The sequence below is a fragment of the Simochromis diagramma genome, unplaced genomic scaffold (assembly GCF_900408965.1).
Source record: "Simochromis diagramma unplaced genomic scaffold, fSimDia1.1 OVJJ01000531.1, whole genome shotgun sequence".
Taxonomy (NCBI): domain Eukaryota; kingdom Metazoa; phylum Chordata; class Actinopteri; order Cichliformes; family Cichlidae; genus Simochromis; species Simochromis diagramma.
Window position 1 is genome coordinate 922425 of NW_024387353.1, and position 15579 is coordinate 938003.

The 15579-nt window shown below is 38.1% G+C and overlaps 1 protein-coding gene across 3 annotated transcripts; it reads left to right on the plus strand.

Annotated features, from left to right (window-relative positions):
- Positions 1–264: 264 nt before the first annotated feature.
- LOC120718584 (type I phosphatidylinositol 4,5-bisphosphate 4-phosphatase-A-like) lies at positions 265–15121 on the plus strand. 3 transcript variants are annotated; one of them, XM_040007139.1, is made up of 7 exons: positions 265–1410; positions 5131–5312; positions 6741–6847; positions 10201–10312; positions 10489–10541; positions 10655–10745; positions 12134–15121. In XM_040007139.1, exons 1-7 carry the CDS (start codon positions 1308–1310, stop codon positions 12275–12277), a joined length of 792 nt encoding a protein of 263 aa, XP_039863073.1. In that variant the 5' UTR covers positions 265–1307; the 3' UTR covers positions 12278–15121. The 3 variants fall into 3 exon arrangements, with proteins under 3 accessions (XP_039863073.1, XP_039863071.1, XP_039863072.1); XM_040007137.1 differs by having other exon boundaries at positions 271–1374; XM_040007138.1 differs by lacking the exon at positions 265–1410 and adding an exon at positions 2463–2787.
- Positions 15122–15579: the final 458 nt, after the last annotated feature.

The window sequence follows — 15579 nt, forward strand, 5'->3', positions numbered from 1 at the left end:
GTTTTTCACAAAGATATTGTATACATGAATGAATTCTTAAATACTGTAGTAGTTATTAAAATAGTATATAGGATTTGTGTAGCCATAAATATTTATCTTAACTTTTAATTGTATTAATACTGTATTACATCTGAATTTAATATCATTAAACACACAATCAAACGCAACCATTTTATTTTCACTTCACGTCTTCTTTTTAGCTCTTGTTTCATCCCAATCAGTTACTAGAAAAAAATCTAGTCTATCTGATGTAATCTCTTGAGTATACATCCACTTTTTTATTTACTCTTTTATAAAGACCAAATTTATGATTTCTGCCTCTTAGCTCAGTCTGGTGACCCTTGGATCACAGAGGTGACTGCGGCTCAGTAGATAAATTGAGTTGCCTACCTGTATGGTTGGTAGACCGGTTCCCCAATTACTCCAGTTTGGCAAGATACTGAAGCCTGAGGTGGAGAGTGTTAGATGAGGTGCTTGGGTATAGAAAAAAGGTGCTATGTATGCACCAGTCGACCCATTTACCATCTAACTTGCCCTGCGTCTAAAGCTCCTGCTGTACAAGGAGAAGCTCACATATTAATTGCTTTTACCACATGACTCTTGTATTTGACTGTTTTAGAACTGCACACATTACAGAAGATGCAATAAATAATCTCATAAATCCAACCGTCCCTCTTCCACTATGGGCTGGAACCTGCCAGCTCTAAAAGGTGGGATACACCCTGGACAGGCTGCCATGCTAACCGTAGTCATAGAGAGTTAGCTTTAACCAACCTGCCATACATGTCTTTGAACTGTGAGAAGAGACACAAACTTAGCTGTTTATTATTATTATTATTATTATTATTTGTTGTTTTCTGATAGGGTAGAGGAGAGATGCCAGACTAAATGTCATTGCATTTTTATAATGACAAAGTCTAACCTATTCTATGATGTGCACATATACCAGCAGTAATTGTAATGCAATCATCGCCTTACAGTTTATAATTGTTGTTAGTCAACAAAAGCAGAAGGACCCGCCCATTCGAACACGGCTCGTTCATTGGTCTAGCCCGTTGTCCGTCACTTCCTGACTCCTTGAATCATGTGACAGATGTTTTCGTTGTATCGTTTCCGCGTTTAGTGAGTGTTTTCGCCGCGTCATGTGGCTGTCAGTAACCCAAACCTCTAGCAGGGTCAGGAGTTGAAAGCCTCACACCGACTCCTCCAAACAAATCTTTACCGGAGGTCCGAGGAGTCTCCCAGCCGCCGCAGATACACTTCCCGCGGGGCGTTGTTGGAAGAAAGGCTTGGGTCCGGAGGGAGCGATGGCAGACGGGGAACGGTCACCGCTGCTGCCCGATCAGCACGACGGGACCAACGGCTTCTCTCCCGGTACAAGCTCGCACGGATATCTACCGAAACCTCAGAGTAACCTCTGTGTCCTTTTCACATCACCATTCAGAATACGAGCAGTCATTAATAGGCTTCAACAGCGTGGTATTGTAGTTTGTTTTTACCTTTAAAGGTGTCGTGTTGTAAACAAGTGTTAGCTTTCAGGCTAACGTTAGCCGTAAATAGAGACATTATCACACAAATACAGGGGATTCAACCCACACAAAAATTAATTGAAAACCGATTTTAGGGTGATTTACCAAAGCTAATGAGCACCTTTGAGCTGTCAGCGGTCTATAACAGATGTTAGGCATGAAAAACCGGGTGTTTGAAAGGCTTTTCATGTGGGTGAGTTTGATTTGGTGATTTGCATTATGACAAGGGGTCAGAGCTCCCGGCTGTCAGATCACTGTAACAACGCTCTGTGGTTAGTCATTTATCAAGCCTGAGCAGCAAAAATCAGCAGGTTCTGATTGTTCTCATGTAAGGATTTGCTGCTTTTCTTTAGTGTATGGTATTGAACATTGAGTTCTGATGAAACAGGCATAAAGTAAAGTAATTTAAAAACTTCGTTTTGGACTTTTAGGGATATCTTAATTGTAAAATTCTCGACCAATACTAGAGATTACAAATAACAATGTGGCCAGACCATTTTTGTTGTGTCATTATTTCACTATTGTTGTGGGTTATGTACTTTTTTTCTTGTACCAGGAAAATATTAAAAATCACACAAATTTCCCAAACCTTTGAGTTGTTCCGCTTCAGCAGTTTCACTGATTTATCTGGCATTGCGTCATGAAACAATTGTTTCTCAGTTAGGGGGGAAAAACCTGCAAGTCGGTCTAGTGATCACCACAGCCTGCTTCCGATTAATGACTGTGTCGTGCTCATGTGTTTTCAGTCTGTGCTTTGCCACAGGGATTTTATACATGTTTTAAACATGTTTTGCTTCAGCATCTTCAGTCTGCTGAATGACAAATGTGGGAGCATGTTGGGGTTTTTTCTTCCTTCGCACCACTCTACCTCTGAAACCTGGTAGAACCAGTATTTTTAACTAAGTATTATTAACAAATTTCCCACGTGTGGGACTAATAAAGGTTATCTTATTTTGGCATTGCTGTGTATTCTCAGGCACATGCAAAAGTAATTTAGTGACTGAAATGGAGAGAAACCACATGATGTCTGGTATCAGGTGGATGGACTGAAACTATTTCCCACCTGTAAATACCTCAAAACTAATGGTGTATAAACATTACCTTTTTTTCAGATTGGGCGACGCTCCCATTTCTGGTGTGAGATAATCTGAAAACCAATAACAATCAACCATTTCTTTTCATTTCCTATACAGTATCGATACCAATACGGAGTACTAATCCGTTACCAGCAAAATGCCAATAAGCTGTAATCCACAATGTGAGTGAAAAAACTGGACATTATTTTTTTTATGTGTATGACAAGATCAGGCTTGCCTTGCTGCCTTGCTTTACTAACTTTAGAAAATAAAATGTGACAAATAAACAAGAATTTAGATTTACTGAATTCTTACTGAGCAGTAAAATGATAAACAAGGAACAAGATGACTGTTCTGTGCATGCCCGAACTCGTCTGAACTTGGAAGCTAAGCAGGGTCGGGGCCTGGTTAGTACGCAGATGGGAGATTTCTTGGAAACTGCAAGCTTTAGGGGCGGCTGTGGTTCAGGAGGTAGAGCAGGTCATCTGTCAGGTTTAATCTCCACCTCCTGTAGTCTCCGTGTCAAAGTATCTTTGGCCTAATTTGTTTTTCATAACTACATCTGGGTTTTTTGGGGTTTTTTTTACATAATAAAACTCCTAAATGTCATATCCACTGCTTGTAAAAGGGAACTGATTCAAAACACATAAGGACTCTTATTACTGCAAAATAATGTAGAAATCAAAATTATTTTGCAAAATTACTCCAGTGTGTAGATCAATCAAGTAGATTTCCGTGAATGGTAAATGGCCTATATTTGTATAGCGTTTTTTTAGTCCCTAAGGACCCTAAAGCGGTTTACACAACCTGTCCTCCACCCATTCACACACTGGTGATGGCAAGCTACATTGTAGCCACAGCCACCCTGGGGCGCACTGACAGAGGCGAGGCTGCCGGACACTGGCGCCACCGGGCCCTCTGACCACCACCAGTAGGCAACAGGTGAAGTGTCTTGCCCAAGGACACAACGACCGAGACTGTCCAAGCCGGGGCTCGAACCAGCAACCTTCCGATTACAAGGCGAACTCCCAACTCTTGAGCCACGATCGTGAACTTTATATGTTAGTTGACTAAATGAAATTAATATAAATACTTTAGCTAAGCCTGTCACAACCTGTAAGGCAAGGAAATTTTATGGTTTGAAGTTAAGGAAAATGATTGTGCTGAAGGACAAAAACCAGAGAACTACTGCAAAGCAGAATGCAATTTATTTTTTTTTATGTGAAATTAGTTGATTTTAATAGTCAGCGGAAGGAAAAAAAATCGTCATTGAAGTATAACTATGATTAATTGCCGAGAAGCAACTCCATATAATAACTTGCAGAAATAGTATCTCAGTTTCTGGGATTTAAATGAAATGTTTTTTGGTTTTGTTTTGTTTTTTTAACTTGTAAGCTAAAACAATTGTTCTACTTTTCGGTGTGATCATGTCAGACATCACATGTCTGGCTTGTTTGTCTTTTTTCATTGCTCTTATCTCTGCTGTGACTCCAATTTTTCTCTCTCTCACTTCTCTGGTTGCTTCCTTGTAACTGCGACAGTCACTTGCTTTCTGTGCTTCCTGTATTACACTCACTGAGTTTTGACCCTTAACGGTGTCACACATAGATAACATTATGTTAATCAATATAATTAAACATACAATTTGCTGACCCACACATGAGTCAGTATAAACAAACAGATACACATCTAAATTCTGTTTGTGCACCTACTGTTTGTCTTGACCAAGCACAAAAGTGGTGATATTGTGAGCCAATACTTGTTAATGATAACGGTGTTTACTGAATTGCAGTGCTGTACCATTGTACAACAGATTTGAAGAGTGAAAATGCAGAAATTTACCATCAGAAAATAGATGGCTCTTAGAAATACCCCACACAAAAGGGAGAAGCAGTTACACTGATCTATTAAGCCACTAGTTTCCTGATCAGTCTCATCAAGTTATAGTTAAAGATTTTATATATACACCACATAGACAAAAGTACCAGACCACAGATTTTAATCTTTGAACTCAAGTGTTTTTGTCTCACATGTTTCTAAAAGCGCCGAACCAAGCAGTCTGCCTTTACAAATATTTGGTTTGGGAATGGGTCCTTTTAAAGAGCTCACAGAGTAGGACTCCACTACTGCAACAAATTCATTACATTTCTTGCTTTCATTAGGGCTTAGCAGTATAATACCAAAGTGGAAGAGTTTAGGAGCCACGGCAGCTCAGCCTCAAAATGTCAGACCGATGTAAAGTAACAGGGCGGGGTCACCAAGTGCTAAGGTGCATAGAAGGCTCTGCTGACTCATGAACTGCAGTGCTCCAAATCTCATCAGTGCATTAATATCAGCACAGAAACTATGCGCTGGGAGCTTCATGGCATGTGTTCTCATGGCTGAGCAGCTGTAGATGTAATGTGTAGGTGAAGCAGTACTTCAGGCTATATATTTTCTGTATTTTTTTATAATAAACAAAAGATGTTGTTTTATTAGTGTTAATAAATACAGTATTAATAAAACCTCTTCTTCGTCTTCATCAGGTTTTGCTCCGTTCCCCAGCTCAGTGGCACCAGGCGAGCCTCCACCCCCGTACTCCCCACAAGGCAGCCCAGACAGCAGCAGTGCTCCGGTCATCAGCTGCCGGGTTTGTCAGACCTCCATATCTGTGGAGGGCAAGACGCACCAGCATGTGGTGAAGTGCAACATCTGCAATGAAGCTACGGTAAGAGGCAGATACAGAGAACTATATAGTCTTGATGTACCTCAACTACAGAAACAAACAACATTTATTTCCTACAAGCTTAGATTATAATAAATGTTAAGTATATTTAACACAGAAGTCCATTTTCCTCTGCAGGGACTCTTATTTTTATTGCAGCCTTATTTGAGATCCTATGTTGTTGCCTTGTTAAGTTGCTGTATTTTGCTGGTGCTACAAGAACTCAGTGCTTCTGTACACATTTCAAAATAAAAGTCATCTGGCATTGCAGTAGAATAAACCGGTAAACCCTTTCTTAATGGGGCTTTTATTGCGAAACATTCAATGCTAAACACCACCTACACAGTATTTAAAACTCAATAAAGCAAAGTGGGTCTACATTGATGAGTCAAACACAACAAATGGAAAATGAAGCTCTTGCTCATTGTAGTTATAACTGGTAATTATAATAACTATAATTAATTAGTTAGAATTAGTAAGGACTTGATGGAAGTGAATGGAGAAAAGCTGCACAGATAAAACAACTTTACCTGTTTGTTTTTAAGCATCTTTATCGTTTTATATGTGTAAAATGACTTGTTGATATTAAGTAACTGAACAGTTTGAAGCTTTTTTTTATGTTAAATAAGACTGGCTGTTAATTGTTCCATCATTATTGGAGGCCCATCTATAAACTGACTATGGGTTGTAATTTGCTTCTTTGTAATTGCCTCAGTCACTAGCAGACTGCCATAGTGTCTCTTAATTTGCATTGATGTCACCAACTTGTCTGCAGATAAGTACTTGCTAAGTGGTAGTGAAACTGATGACATTGACATTCAAAGTAAAATTTCAGCAGTAAGGCCCAACTTTTACTTTGCTTACTGCTTACATCACTTTGTTTCTGGTCTTGATGCTTAGGGCAGTTTTTGCTTCTTGTAAATTTCCACCTGGAGCATGATGGGAAATAATCTCAAAAGGAATTTAGTTGTTGTCTTGCAAATGGTGACCCTGTAAGATCAAGTCTTTCCAAATTTTTATATTCTGTGACTTAAAACTCTGACTTGTGGCACACTTTTAGATGTGCCTGACTCTTTTCATTCAAAAAAAAAAAAAAAAAAAAAGACAGACTGTTATCTGCTTGGAAAATGAAGAAAATGATCTATTAATCCAGAAAAACATTTGACAAGAGTAATTGAAACCAGACTTTGTATACCAAAAAATAGTTAATAGCTTTTTAACATAATAGAAATCTGTACTTGCGTCAGTATTTGTTGGAAAGTTGCATTGGTAAACCACAAAATATCGGCGTGTTGGATTGTCGTTCACTTCTCCTTTCGTCTGATGAAATCAAAAGTAAAACAATTTAAGAACCTCACATTTGGAAAAGCCAAAAGCAAATGTTTGAAGTTTCTTATTCTTCTATCTGTGTCTTCACCTCTCTGGTTTCAGCCCATTAAGAATGCTCCTGTTGGAAAGAAGTATGTCCGCTGTCCTTGCAACTGTCTGCTGATCTGCAAAGTGACGTCGCAGAAGATCGCCTGTCCAAGACCGTACTGGTGAGTCAGGAAAAGAAACAGAGGCTGTTTTTAATCCATCTCAGCTTTAACACGTATCACACCACCTTTTCCAGCCGTTCAACAAAAGCAACCATTACGTGGTGTTAAGATACTGTTGAAGGAACCCCCTTTTTGCAAAATTTCAGCTTTTGAAAAGTTATAATAATAAAAGCAAAAATTATAAACTCTAGTTATATGACACTTTTATTAACAAACGTAGGGCTGCTCAATTAATCGAATTTTAATCACGATTATGATCTGGGCTTTCAACGATCATTAAAAATGACTGAGCCGATTATTAGCCCCTCCCTCATTTATCCGCGACACCTTAAAGGCCGGTCCGTGAAAATATTGTCGGGCATAAACCGGTCCGTGGCGCAAAAAAGGTTGGAGACCGCTGATTAAGAGGACCCGAGGGAAGCTCGGAAAGTTAAGCAAAAGTTATTTGGAGAGTGACTGCCGTTGGTTGAAAAGAGAGTTTTAAAAAAAAAAAAACTTCAGTGGTGTTGCACACCATTTTATATTATTTTTTTAAAGTCATTGTTAACCCTTTAAAGCCGGTCAGAGCAGCACACTCCGTTTTGCGTAACTATTTTTAAATCCCTGTAGAACCTGAACCGCTAAGCTAGCGCAATAATTTGTTTTGCATATGAAACCGGAGGAGTTGTACTTACATCTTATGCCATCAGCTTGTCCTCGGTCACGGTTTAGTTCCACATATAGCTTTGCAAAAACGGCATAAAAAGCGCTTGCAGGAACAAAAACATAATATTCCAGAAACACGCTTTGCCGTTCCTATCAGCTGTTCGTAACACTTCCCACAGTGAAATGATGCACATGCTGTTTTCTTTGCAAATTTGCATCATAGGATTGTTTTTTGTTTTTTCTGCAGTATATAACAATTGCTGTATCTCCAAAATAAAACTATGAAGACACTCAAAATAAATTTCCTGTGGTGGGAAACTATTTTTTGCAACTTTATTGTATTTAAAGTTTTGAGGGATAAACCTCTTAAATTTCTCCAAGTAGAAATATATGTAAACAAAACAAAAGCGATTTTCAATTTTTTTGTAGTTTATTGCACTTTTTTGCAATTTATGTAGTTACTATGGACTTAATGCATACATATCATTAAAATATGGGCTATAACAGTTGTATTGATGTATAGCAACTTGAAATGCTCCCACAAATGGCACTACAGCATGTAAAAAAAAAAATAATATAAGCTCTGGTGGACTTGGTTCTATGGTAGGTCTTAAAGGGTTAAATAAATATCGTCAAATAATCGTGATCTCAATTTCAGTGAAAATAATCGTGATTATCATTTTTGCCATAATCGAGCAGCCCTAAACAAACGTTTTTATATTAAAGCCTGAAACAGAATTAAATATGTTTAAAAAAGAATAGAACAGACCAGATTTTATAAAACAGTTCTGGAAACAGCCTGGCATTACTGGCGATTTATGCTTCAAGTGGATATCTATGCTGGGCTACATTATAACCAAAAACCTCTCTGAAGCCCTATGATGTAAGCCGGTGTGCACCTACCTGTAAATGAGGTGCAGCCCAAAGCTGTTATTATTGGTCTTTTCAATACCATTGAGTTCTCCTGCGCATTTCCAGCTACTTTTTAGCCGCAGTTTTTAAATCAATCAGTGAGTTTATAACACTTATCATCTCAATATAAGGAACGATAATTATAGCTTCAGTATTCCCAGCATTTTATTTATTACTGTAACACTCACACCACATACAAAAACCAGGACATGACCTCCCCAGTACAGTTAATGGCGTGTTTTGACCTTTCAGTATAAAAATTGGTAAAAGATGTGGTTTGATGACTATTATAATAGCGTCTGGGTTTTTCCAAGGGTAGCTCTAATAAGCTGTTTATACAGAAATCAACCTCACTAACCTCTGATGCAGACGTGGTCATTTTGTTCTATAAGCAGGCCTGAAGTATGAAACTACTCCGAAAAGAGAAGCAAGTTTACTCCACATAGGTAAACCGTAAATCTTTCCATCTTGAAGTCTTGATTTTTGCCCTGACGGCAACATGTTCATAAATCTCAGGCTCACGGCTGAATGAGCCTCCTGGTCTTCCTCGTCTCGCGTCTTCATCCACTGAGGTTTAGCAGAATGACGACCTGACATCGGTCACACTGGAACATTTCCTGCTGCTGTCATCTTCCATTACTGCTGATTAAGTCTGTATCCAGTATTTTTTCAGTGTAAGCTGCTCTAAAGGCTTTTGCTGTCAGCTCTGAGAGAACAAACAGAGATTAATGAGTTAGTTAGGTGTGTTGAGCCGAAAGTCATGAATGTGGACCTCTTCTTCATATTTTGATTTTCAGTGTTTTAGTTTAAAATTGGCTCTTGGTGTCCCATTTTTAAACCAACTAACAAATCATGATCCAGGGATGTCAAACATAAGGTCCGGGGGGCCAGAATTCTGCTGGCAGAAACTTTGGAGAAAGTGAAGGAGGACATAAATTTTGGGGTTTTACAGTTTTACAGCTTTTCCTACTCATAAAAGCCCCCCCCCCCATGGCCATACATACTATTCATTAATATCGCTTAAATAACAAAAAAGTTCCTGTTTGGTTTTTGGTTTTGTGTTTGTTCCCCACTATTTCTATCTATAATGAAATTTTTGATTTGGACAGTGGGTCTGCAGTTAAAAATTGGTACTTTTGTGAATTAACAAAAACTAAATATATATAGGTAAATAAAATATAGGTCAGTCTGAGTAATGAACTACCAAACAATTAGAAAACAAAAAAACCCTAAACATTTATTTATTACAGTTCAAGCTGAAAGAGTTGTTCTTTGCTACAGAAACATCTCTTTATCCTGCGAAAACCTGAGAGGTACTGGTGAAAAAGTGATTAAATGTGTAGCTACACCTCTTTGCACTGGATAAAATGCAAGTTTCCTCAGTCCAGCCCTCTTAAGATCACATACAGAGGGCTTTATGTCACCTATAATGGGAAATGAACTTTACATTCCTTTTCTAGGTTGTCTCACCGAGATTTTATGTTTTTTTTTTTTATTGGTCATTCCAGATTAAGTCCAAGTGAAATTCCCGCCTGACACTCTTAATCAGCTGGGGACTTTTTGTACAGTAACTTTAGTATATTTCCTCATTTGTTTATTTACTATAATCACTTCCAGTTACAGTTTCCAAGTCACACACCTTCATAGTACGCAGAGCTGGCTTTAAATTTTTCAACTTTAGGTTCACACCCTTTTTTAAAAAGCTAAAAAGGTGCTTTTTGGACAAACTTTGAAATAAGCAGTAAAGGCTGTTCACATGTGTTTATGTTAAATCAGTGTTTTCTGTTCCCCGGCAGTAAACGCATCATCAACCTAGGTCCAGTCCACATTGGAGGGGACAGTCCTGAACCACGGCGTCAGCCTGTTGGCATCAGAGTCATCTGTGGACACTGCTCCAACACATTCCTGGTAAAAGTCACACACTCACATGGCTTATATTACAGCTGACAGTGCCAGTTTTACTTCTTTATGCATTTATTTACTGACATCTACAGAATTATTTGCCAATGTACTCTTCTGCTTTACCCCCTGATAGAGAACTGTAATATATGCACACACTGACCTTTTCATTTCCTCTCTCTTAGTGGACAGAGTTTTCAGCCCGCACTTTAGCTCGATGTCCCCACTGCCGAAAAGTGTGAGTATGTCAGATGTTCACTTTCTGTGTGTGTGTGTGAGGAAGGTAAATAAGTGTTTTGCATTTATAATTTGAATTATTATTTTTTGACTGTCTCTTGGTTTGATTTCCAGCTCTTCTATTGGTTGGCGGTACCCCAGAAGGAGGAGCCTGCTATGCTTCCTGCTGTTTTTAATCCTCGCCGTCTCCACCGCAGGACTTTTGGTGTGTATTTGTGGGCGAAGATGTTGGAGTGATGTTAACGTCATAAGATGATGATTAGGATGCCAAAAGCCAAATCATTTAACCAGCAGATGTCCTACTGCTGGAAATTTTAGGCGAAAATAAACTCAATAGCCATTTTATTACGTAAACATAAACTTATTACGTAATACTCTTTAGCCTTCAAAGCGGTTTTAACTCTTCATAACATAGATTTAACAAGCTATCAGTTAAAAACACTTCTATCTGCTTCAAGGTTCAACATGTTGTGTGCTCAGAGGTGCTCATCTATATACTTAACGAGTGATTATCTGGGTTTCTGTTCCCTTCCTGACTACTCAAAACAGTCTGGCCATTCTCTGACCTCTGACAGAGAAGCGTTTTCTTCCACAGACCTTCAGCAAACTGGATATTTCCTCTTTTTCACATCATTCTCTGTAAACCAGAGATGGCCATGTGGGAAAATCCCAGTAGACCAGCAGTTCTTCAACAACCATGACACATTCAAAGTCACTGTCATCACCTTTCTTCCTCATTCTGGTTCTCAGTTCAAATTTCAGCAGATTATCGTAACTATGTCTACATGCCTAAATGCAGTGCTCTGCTGCCATGTGATTGGCTGATTAGATATTTGCCTCTCACCATTTAATTTTGGTTATTACCTTTTATTCATTGTAACTATTACTGTTAATAATTAATAAATTAACTGTTATTGCTGTACTTTAATATTTTATATAACCTAATTGTAAACTCTACTTTTGCACAAAAGGCAGATTCACAGATGCTCTTTTTGTTCACCTTGTGACAACAAAAAAACTGTTTATTCTGTCTTTATTTACACCACCAGCAGTTACATTAAGAAAGAAACATGATTGTTATTCATTTCAAAGAGAAATAACTTAGAGTAGATCACACACTGCTCAGATGGCTTCAGAAAAGCCTTAATTCTCAACAATTTTTAGGTAATTTGGATGACATTTTTCAAGTCACACAAAGCGAAACATCATACAAAAGGTCACAAAAGAGAAAAGGTGCAGCACTAGCACAATAAGCAATAATATCATTGTAATTGTTCATAATTGTGTTCAATTTATAAGTAGTATAATTATAAGTATAAGTATTCCCTTCGAAAAGCTGACAATTTAAACATGGTGTAGATTAGATTGAATCCACATATATAGTCGTGGTGGCGTGTGGTTAATATGTATTTTATTTTGCTGATTTTGTGGCTTCATTGAGTGTTCACTACAGTAAATAATTATTTGTGAGGTGCAATTGCTAACTGGAATCACAAGTTGCCACTTTCAAAATAAAACATAAATTGAGAATTTTATATGACCAAAATCATTGAAAAAATTTTAAAAACGTCTTCTGTTTGCTTCTGCGTTCAGGTCGGCACCTGGAATCCCGCCAAGAGCTCAAAAGGGATCTACGTGTCATGGGTGCTCCTGCTCCTGCTCACTTTGTTCACCATGGCCAGAACAATCTACTGGAAGTGTCTAAAAATTAGCGAACCCTTATCCAATGTCACATAGAGGGAGAAAGAGGGTGAGGAAGGTGAGGAGGCTGGTGTATGAGGAGGAGACATTTTAAAATAAGAAAGTAAAGCGTTAGATCTCAAGTGAGGAAAACGGTGAGTCCTGACATCAACGAGGGAAGAAAAGATGGGGGAACAGTAGATATAAAGAAGGAAGGTTAAAGAAGAAAATGTTTTTTAACATGTTAAAAACATCAAGTTCCTACCAAATTGGGTTAGAAAATATAAACATACACGGAGGCAAAATTCACATAATTCAGTTAAATTGCAGAGCTGCATGTGATTGTGACTGTGATTTTTGAGAGATCCGTACAGTTTAAGCAACAGTAGATAAGGACACTCCTAGAGTGCAGTAATCCACCAAGGGCAATACTTTATCTTGGAGTTTAAAAATAAAAGTAATGTAAAGTTTTAAAGGTTCCTTCTTTTGCCAATCCTGTACTGCTCTGCCAACAGCAATGAAGATCTCTGTTAAAAAAAAAAGACTTCTAGAACATCTAGGCGTTAATTCAAACATGAGGCTGAACTTTTGCGCAGATTACCATGTTTTCCACTGAAGAGGTCCTTCAGTGTTTGCCAAGACCATAAGCATGATTATGGAAATCAAAAATGTATTCACTTTGTTATTCCTGACTAAAATGTCTCAAGTAAATGAAACCCCAAATAACCGATCTGGTTAAAGAGAATATTCTATTTGCCTAAAACGCTTGTGGATGGTAGCCAAAAAGATCCTCTATGCAAGAGAAAAAAAACCCTAAAATACAATGTGGACTGAAGGGGGTGTTTTAATTATAAGAATAGTAGTAATCAGACTGGGTAGATCAGGCAGAATAATTTAGTAGTTAACTTTTTTTGCCAGCAAACAGAGGAGCAAACGTTCCCAAATTTGCTTTTAAATTGATCCAAAATGGAGCAGAACCAGTAGACGCTTCTCTTATTGAAGGACTAGTGTGATATTTTAAGTGAGACTGTGCACTTTGAAAATTGGGCAAGAAGACTGATATTGCTCATGTCTGTGTGATAAATAAGAATTTCAAGAATTTACAATGAGCATATCTTACTTTACTGTAGCATAGCTTTGTGTAAATGTAAATGAAATGCTGAAAAAGATTAAATTAAAAGTTGATGTTGTGCAGGGAATTAAGTGTAGGATTATTTGTTTACTATCATTTTTTTTGGTAGCCTTGCATATAGCCGAGCTAGCTGTTTGCGTGTGTTTCCTGTCTTTATGCTAAGCTAGAGCTAGCCAAGCTATTTTTTTCTTTATTTGAAGCACTGACAGGAGACTGGCATCGATCAACAGCAAATTATTCTGTTTAAGGCCCCAGTCACACAGGATGGCACACCAGTTGGCAGCCACCTGGCAATGACTGTCCCAAAGGGAGTTGGCAAGTGGGTGCTGGAGGTTGCTTAGTGAAATTTATGCTGTGTTATCTACTCCACTAGTGTTAGTGGAACTTGCAAAAGTGCAACACACTCCAGAAAGAGGCCTTGCACCGTCAAAATAGAAGTTGTGGCTTTTGAAACATATTTGTTTCAGTGCTAAGCTTTTACTTTGAAGGGGAAAGGTCTCTGTTTTTGGGGTGTCATACGTTTGCATGGTTCACGAATGCTTGTCAAGTAGTTTATGAGATTTTGCGGAAGTCAATCTCTCCCGGGTATACTAGAGGAAACTGCAGTGATCTGTTAGTAGCCACTAGGAGATTTTTGGTCCAGCAGCCTGTTTGCGACTGATTTCACCCAGCACCTCCAGGACAGGAGGTTGCCGGGGGGGGTGACAGACTGGTCTATAGGCCTATGTGACAGAGGCCTAAACAAATTAAAGATGACGAATTATGCACAATGAATGAAAGTCTCAAAGCAAACAGTTTTTTATAATGTTTCAATGTTTAATAACAAATCCACGACCAAACTATGAGAAGTACTTAAAGGACCTTAATTACAACATAAAGGCAGATGGCATCCGAAGGAACCATGTGGATTAATCATTACATTTAAACTTTTAAATGTGTTTGCTGAGGGACAAATTATGGTGTGAGTTAAAATTGTATGTAAAAAGTGCTTTTAATGCATACAAATGAAATGATGGAACAAGCAAACCAGTGGAGACTGATATGAAGAGGGAAGTTAAGTTGTAGCTAATAAAGGGTTCACATGAGGAAATGATTATGGAGGGGCATTAACATGAGATTAAATAGCATATGTTTCCTTTTATTTTTTTGTCATGTTGTGTAGTAGCACATCAGCATTCTTATCAGATCTTAGACAGGGTGTTTGGGGCATTTGATGTGATTTTTTTTTTTTTTCTTCTTCTGTATTTGTTTTAACACCAGCTTTATTTTGTAATGATTCATGTCAGAGAAACTCAAAGTTTTTGTTTGATGAAAGGATGGCATGTTTGAATTTAGTGAAAATATCAATGTGACAGAGCTTTGATATGTGTGTACTGTTCATATTCTTCAAAGTTGTCTTTGAATCACAGGTTTAAAACACTTGATCCACACGCAGGTTATTTTATTTATTTATCTGTTTTATTTGAATCAAACTACTTTCTCTGACATTCTAGTAGAACCTGTTAGAGTGTCCGTTTCTCCGTGGAAGTGCAAATATATCCAGTGGATGTTGATTATTTTAGACTGTACAGAATTGTCAAAGCTGTCTCTTCCCCCTCATGGCTGATTAATGTAAGTACCTGCTGACTGTGAAACATGTTGCACTACATTGTACAGATGAGCAACTCCTGTATCTTTGTGTCAATGTTATCCTGGTGGATGGAGTTGTTTTGTTTTTGGGGTTTTTGGGTGGGGGGGATGCAAAACTAAGTAATACTTTTAACAACTTCCTCTGACTCCAATGTGCCTCTTATTTATTTACATATATCAGCTATTAATAATATGTGTCTCTCTTTGTCACAGAAAGTTATCAGAGTATTTAGGATGCATCGTAATGTCTTAAATACCCGTGAAACTTTTATAGTTTATGTTAGTTTCTTTTTATGGGGGCATATGGCTTATGAACCGAATGCCACACCACAGCATTTACAGTTGAATCTGATTTGCATGCCCATTCCTGGTTTACACTGTATATGTATTTTGTGGTTTTCTAGTCATACTGGCCACTCAGTCAAATTTCAGAACTGCCTCAATTCTTGATGACATAGATTCAACAAGGTGCTAGAAACATTCCTCAAAAATCTTTGGTCCACGTTGACATGACATCATCACACAATTGCTGCAGATTTATCAGACATACATCCACGATGGGAATCTCCCGAAGGTGCTCTGTTGGGTTGAGATCTGG

Coding starts and splice junctions, on each gene's coding strand:
- LOC120718584 (XM_040007139.1), top strand. CDS start 1,308: ATGGCAGACGGGGAACGGTCACCGCTGCTGCCCGATCAGCACGACGGG. Junction 1,411..5,130: donor ATATCTACCGAAACCTCAGA/GTAACCTCTGTG, acceptor CGTCTTCATCAG/GTTTTGCTCCGTTCCCCAGC. Junction 10,542..10,654: donor TGTCCCCACTGCCGAAAAGT/GTGAGTATGTCA, acceptor TTTGATTTCCAG/CTCTTCTATTGGTTGGCGGT.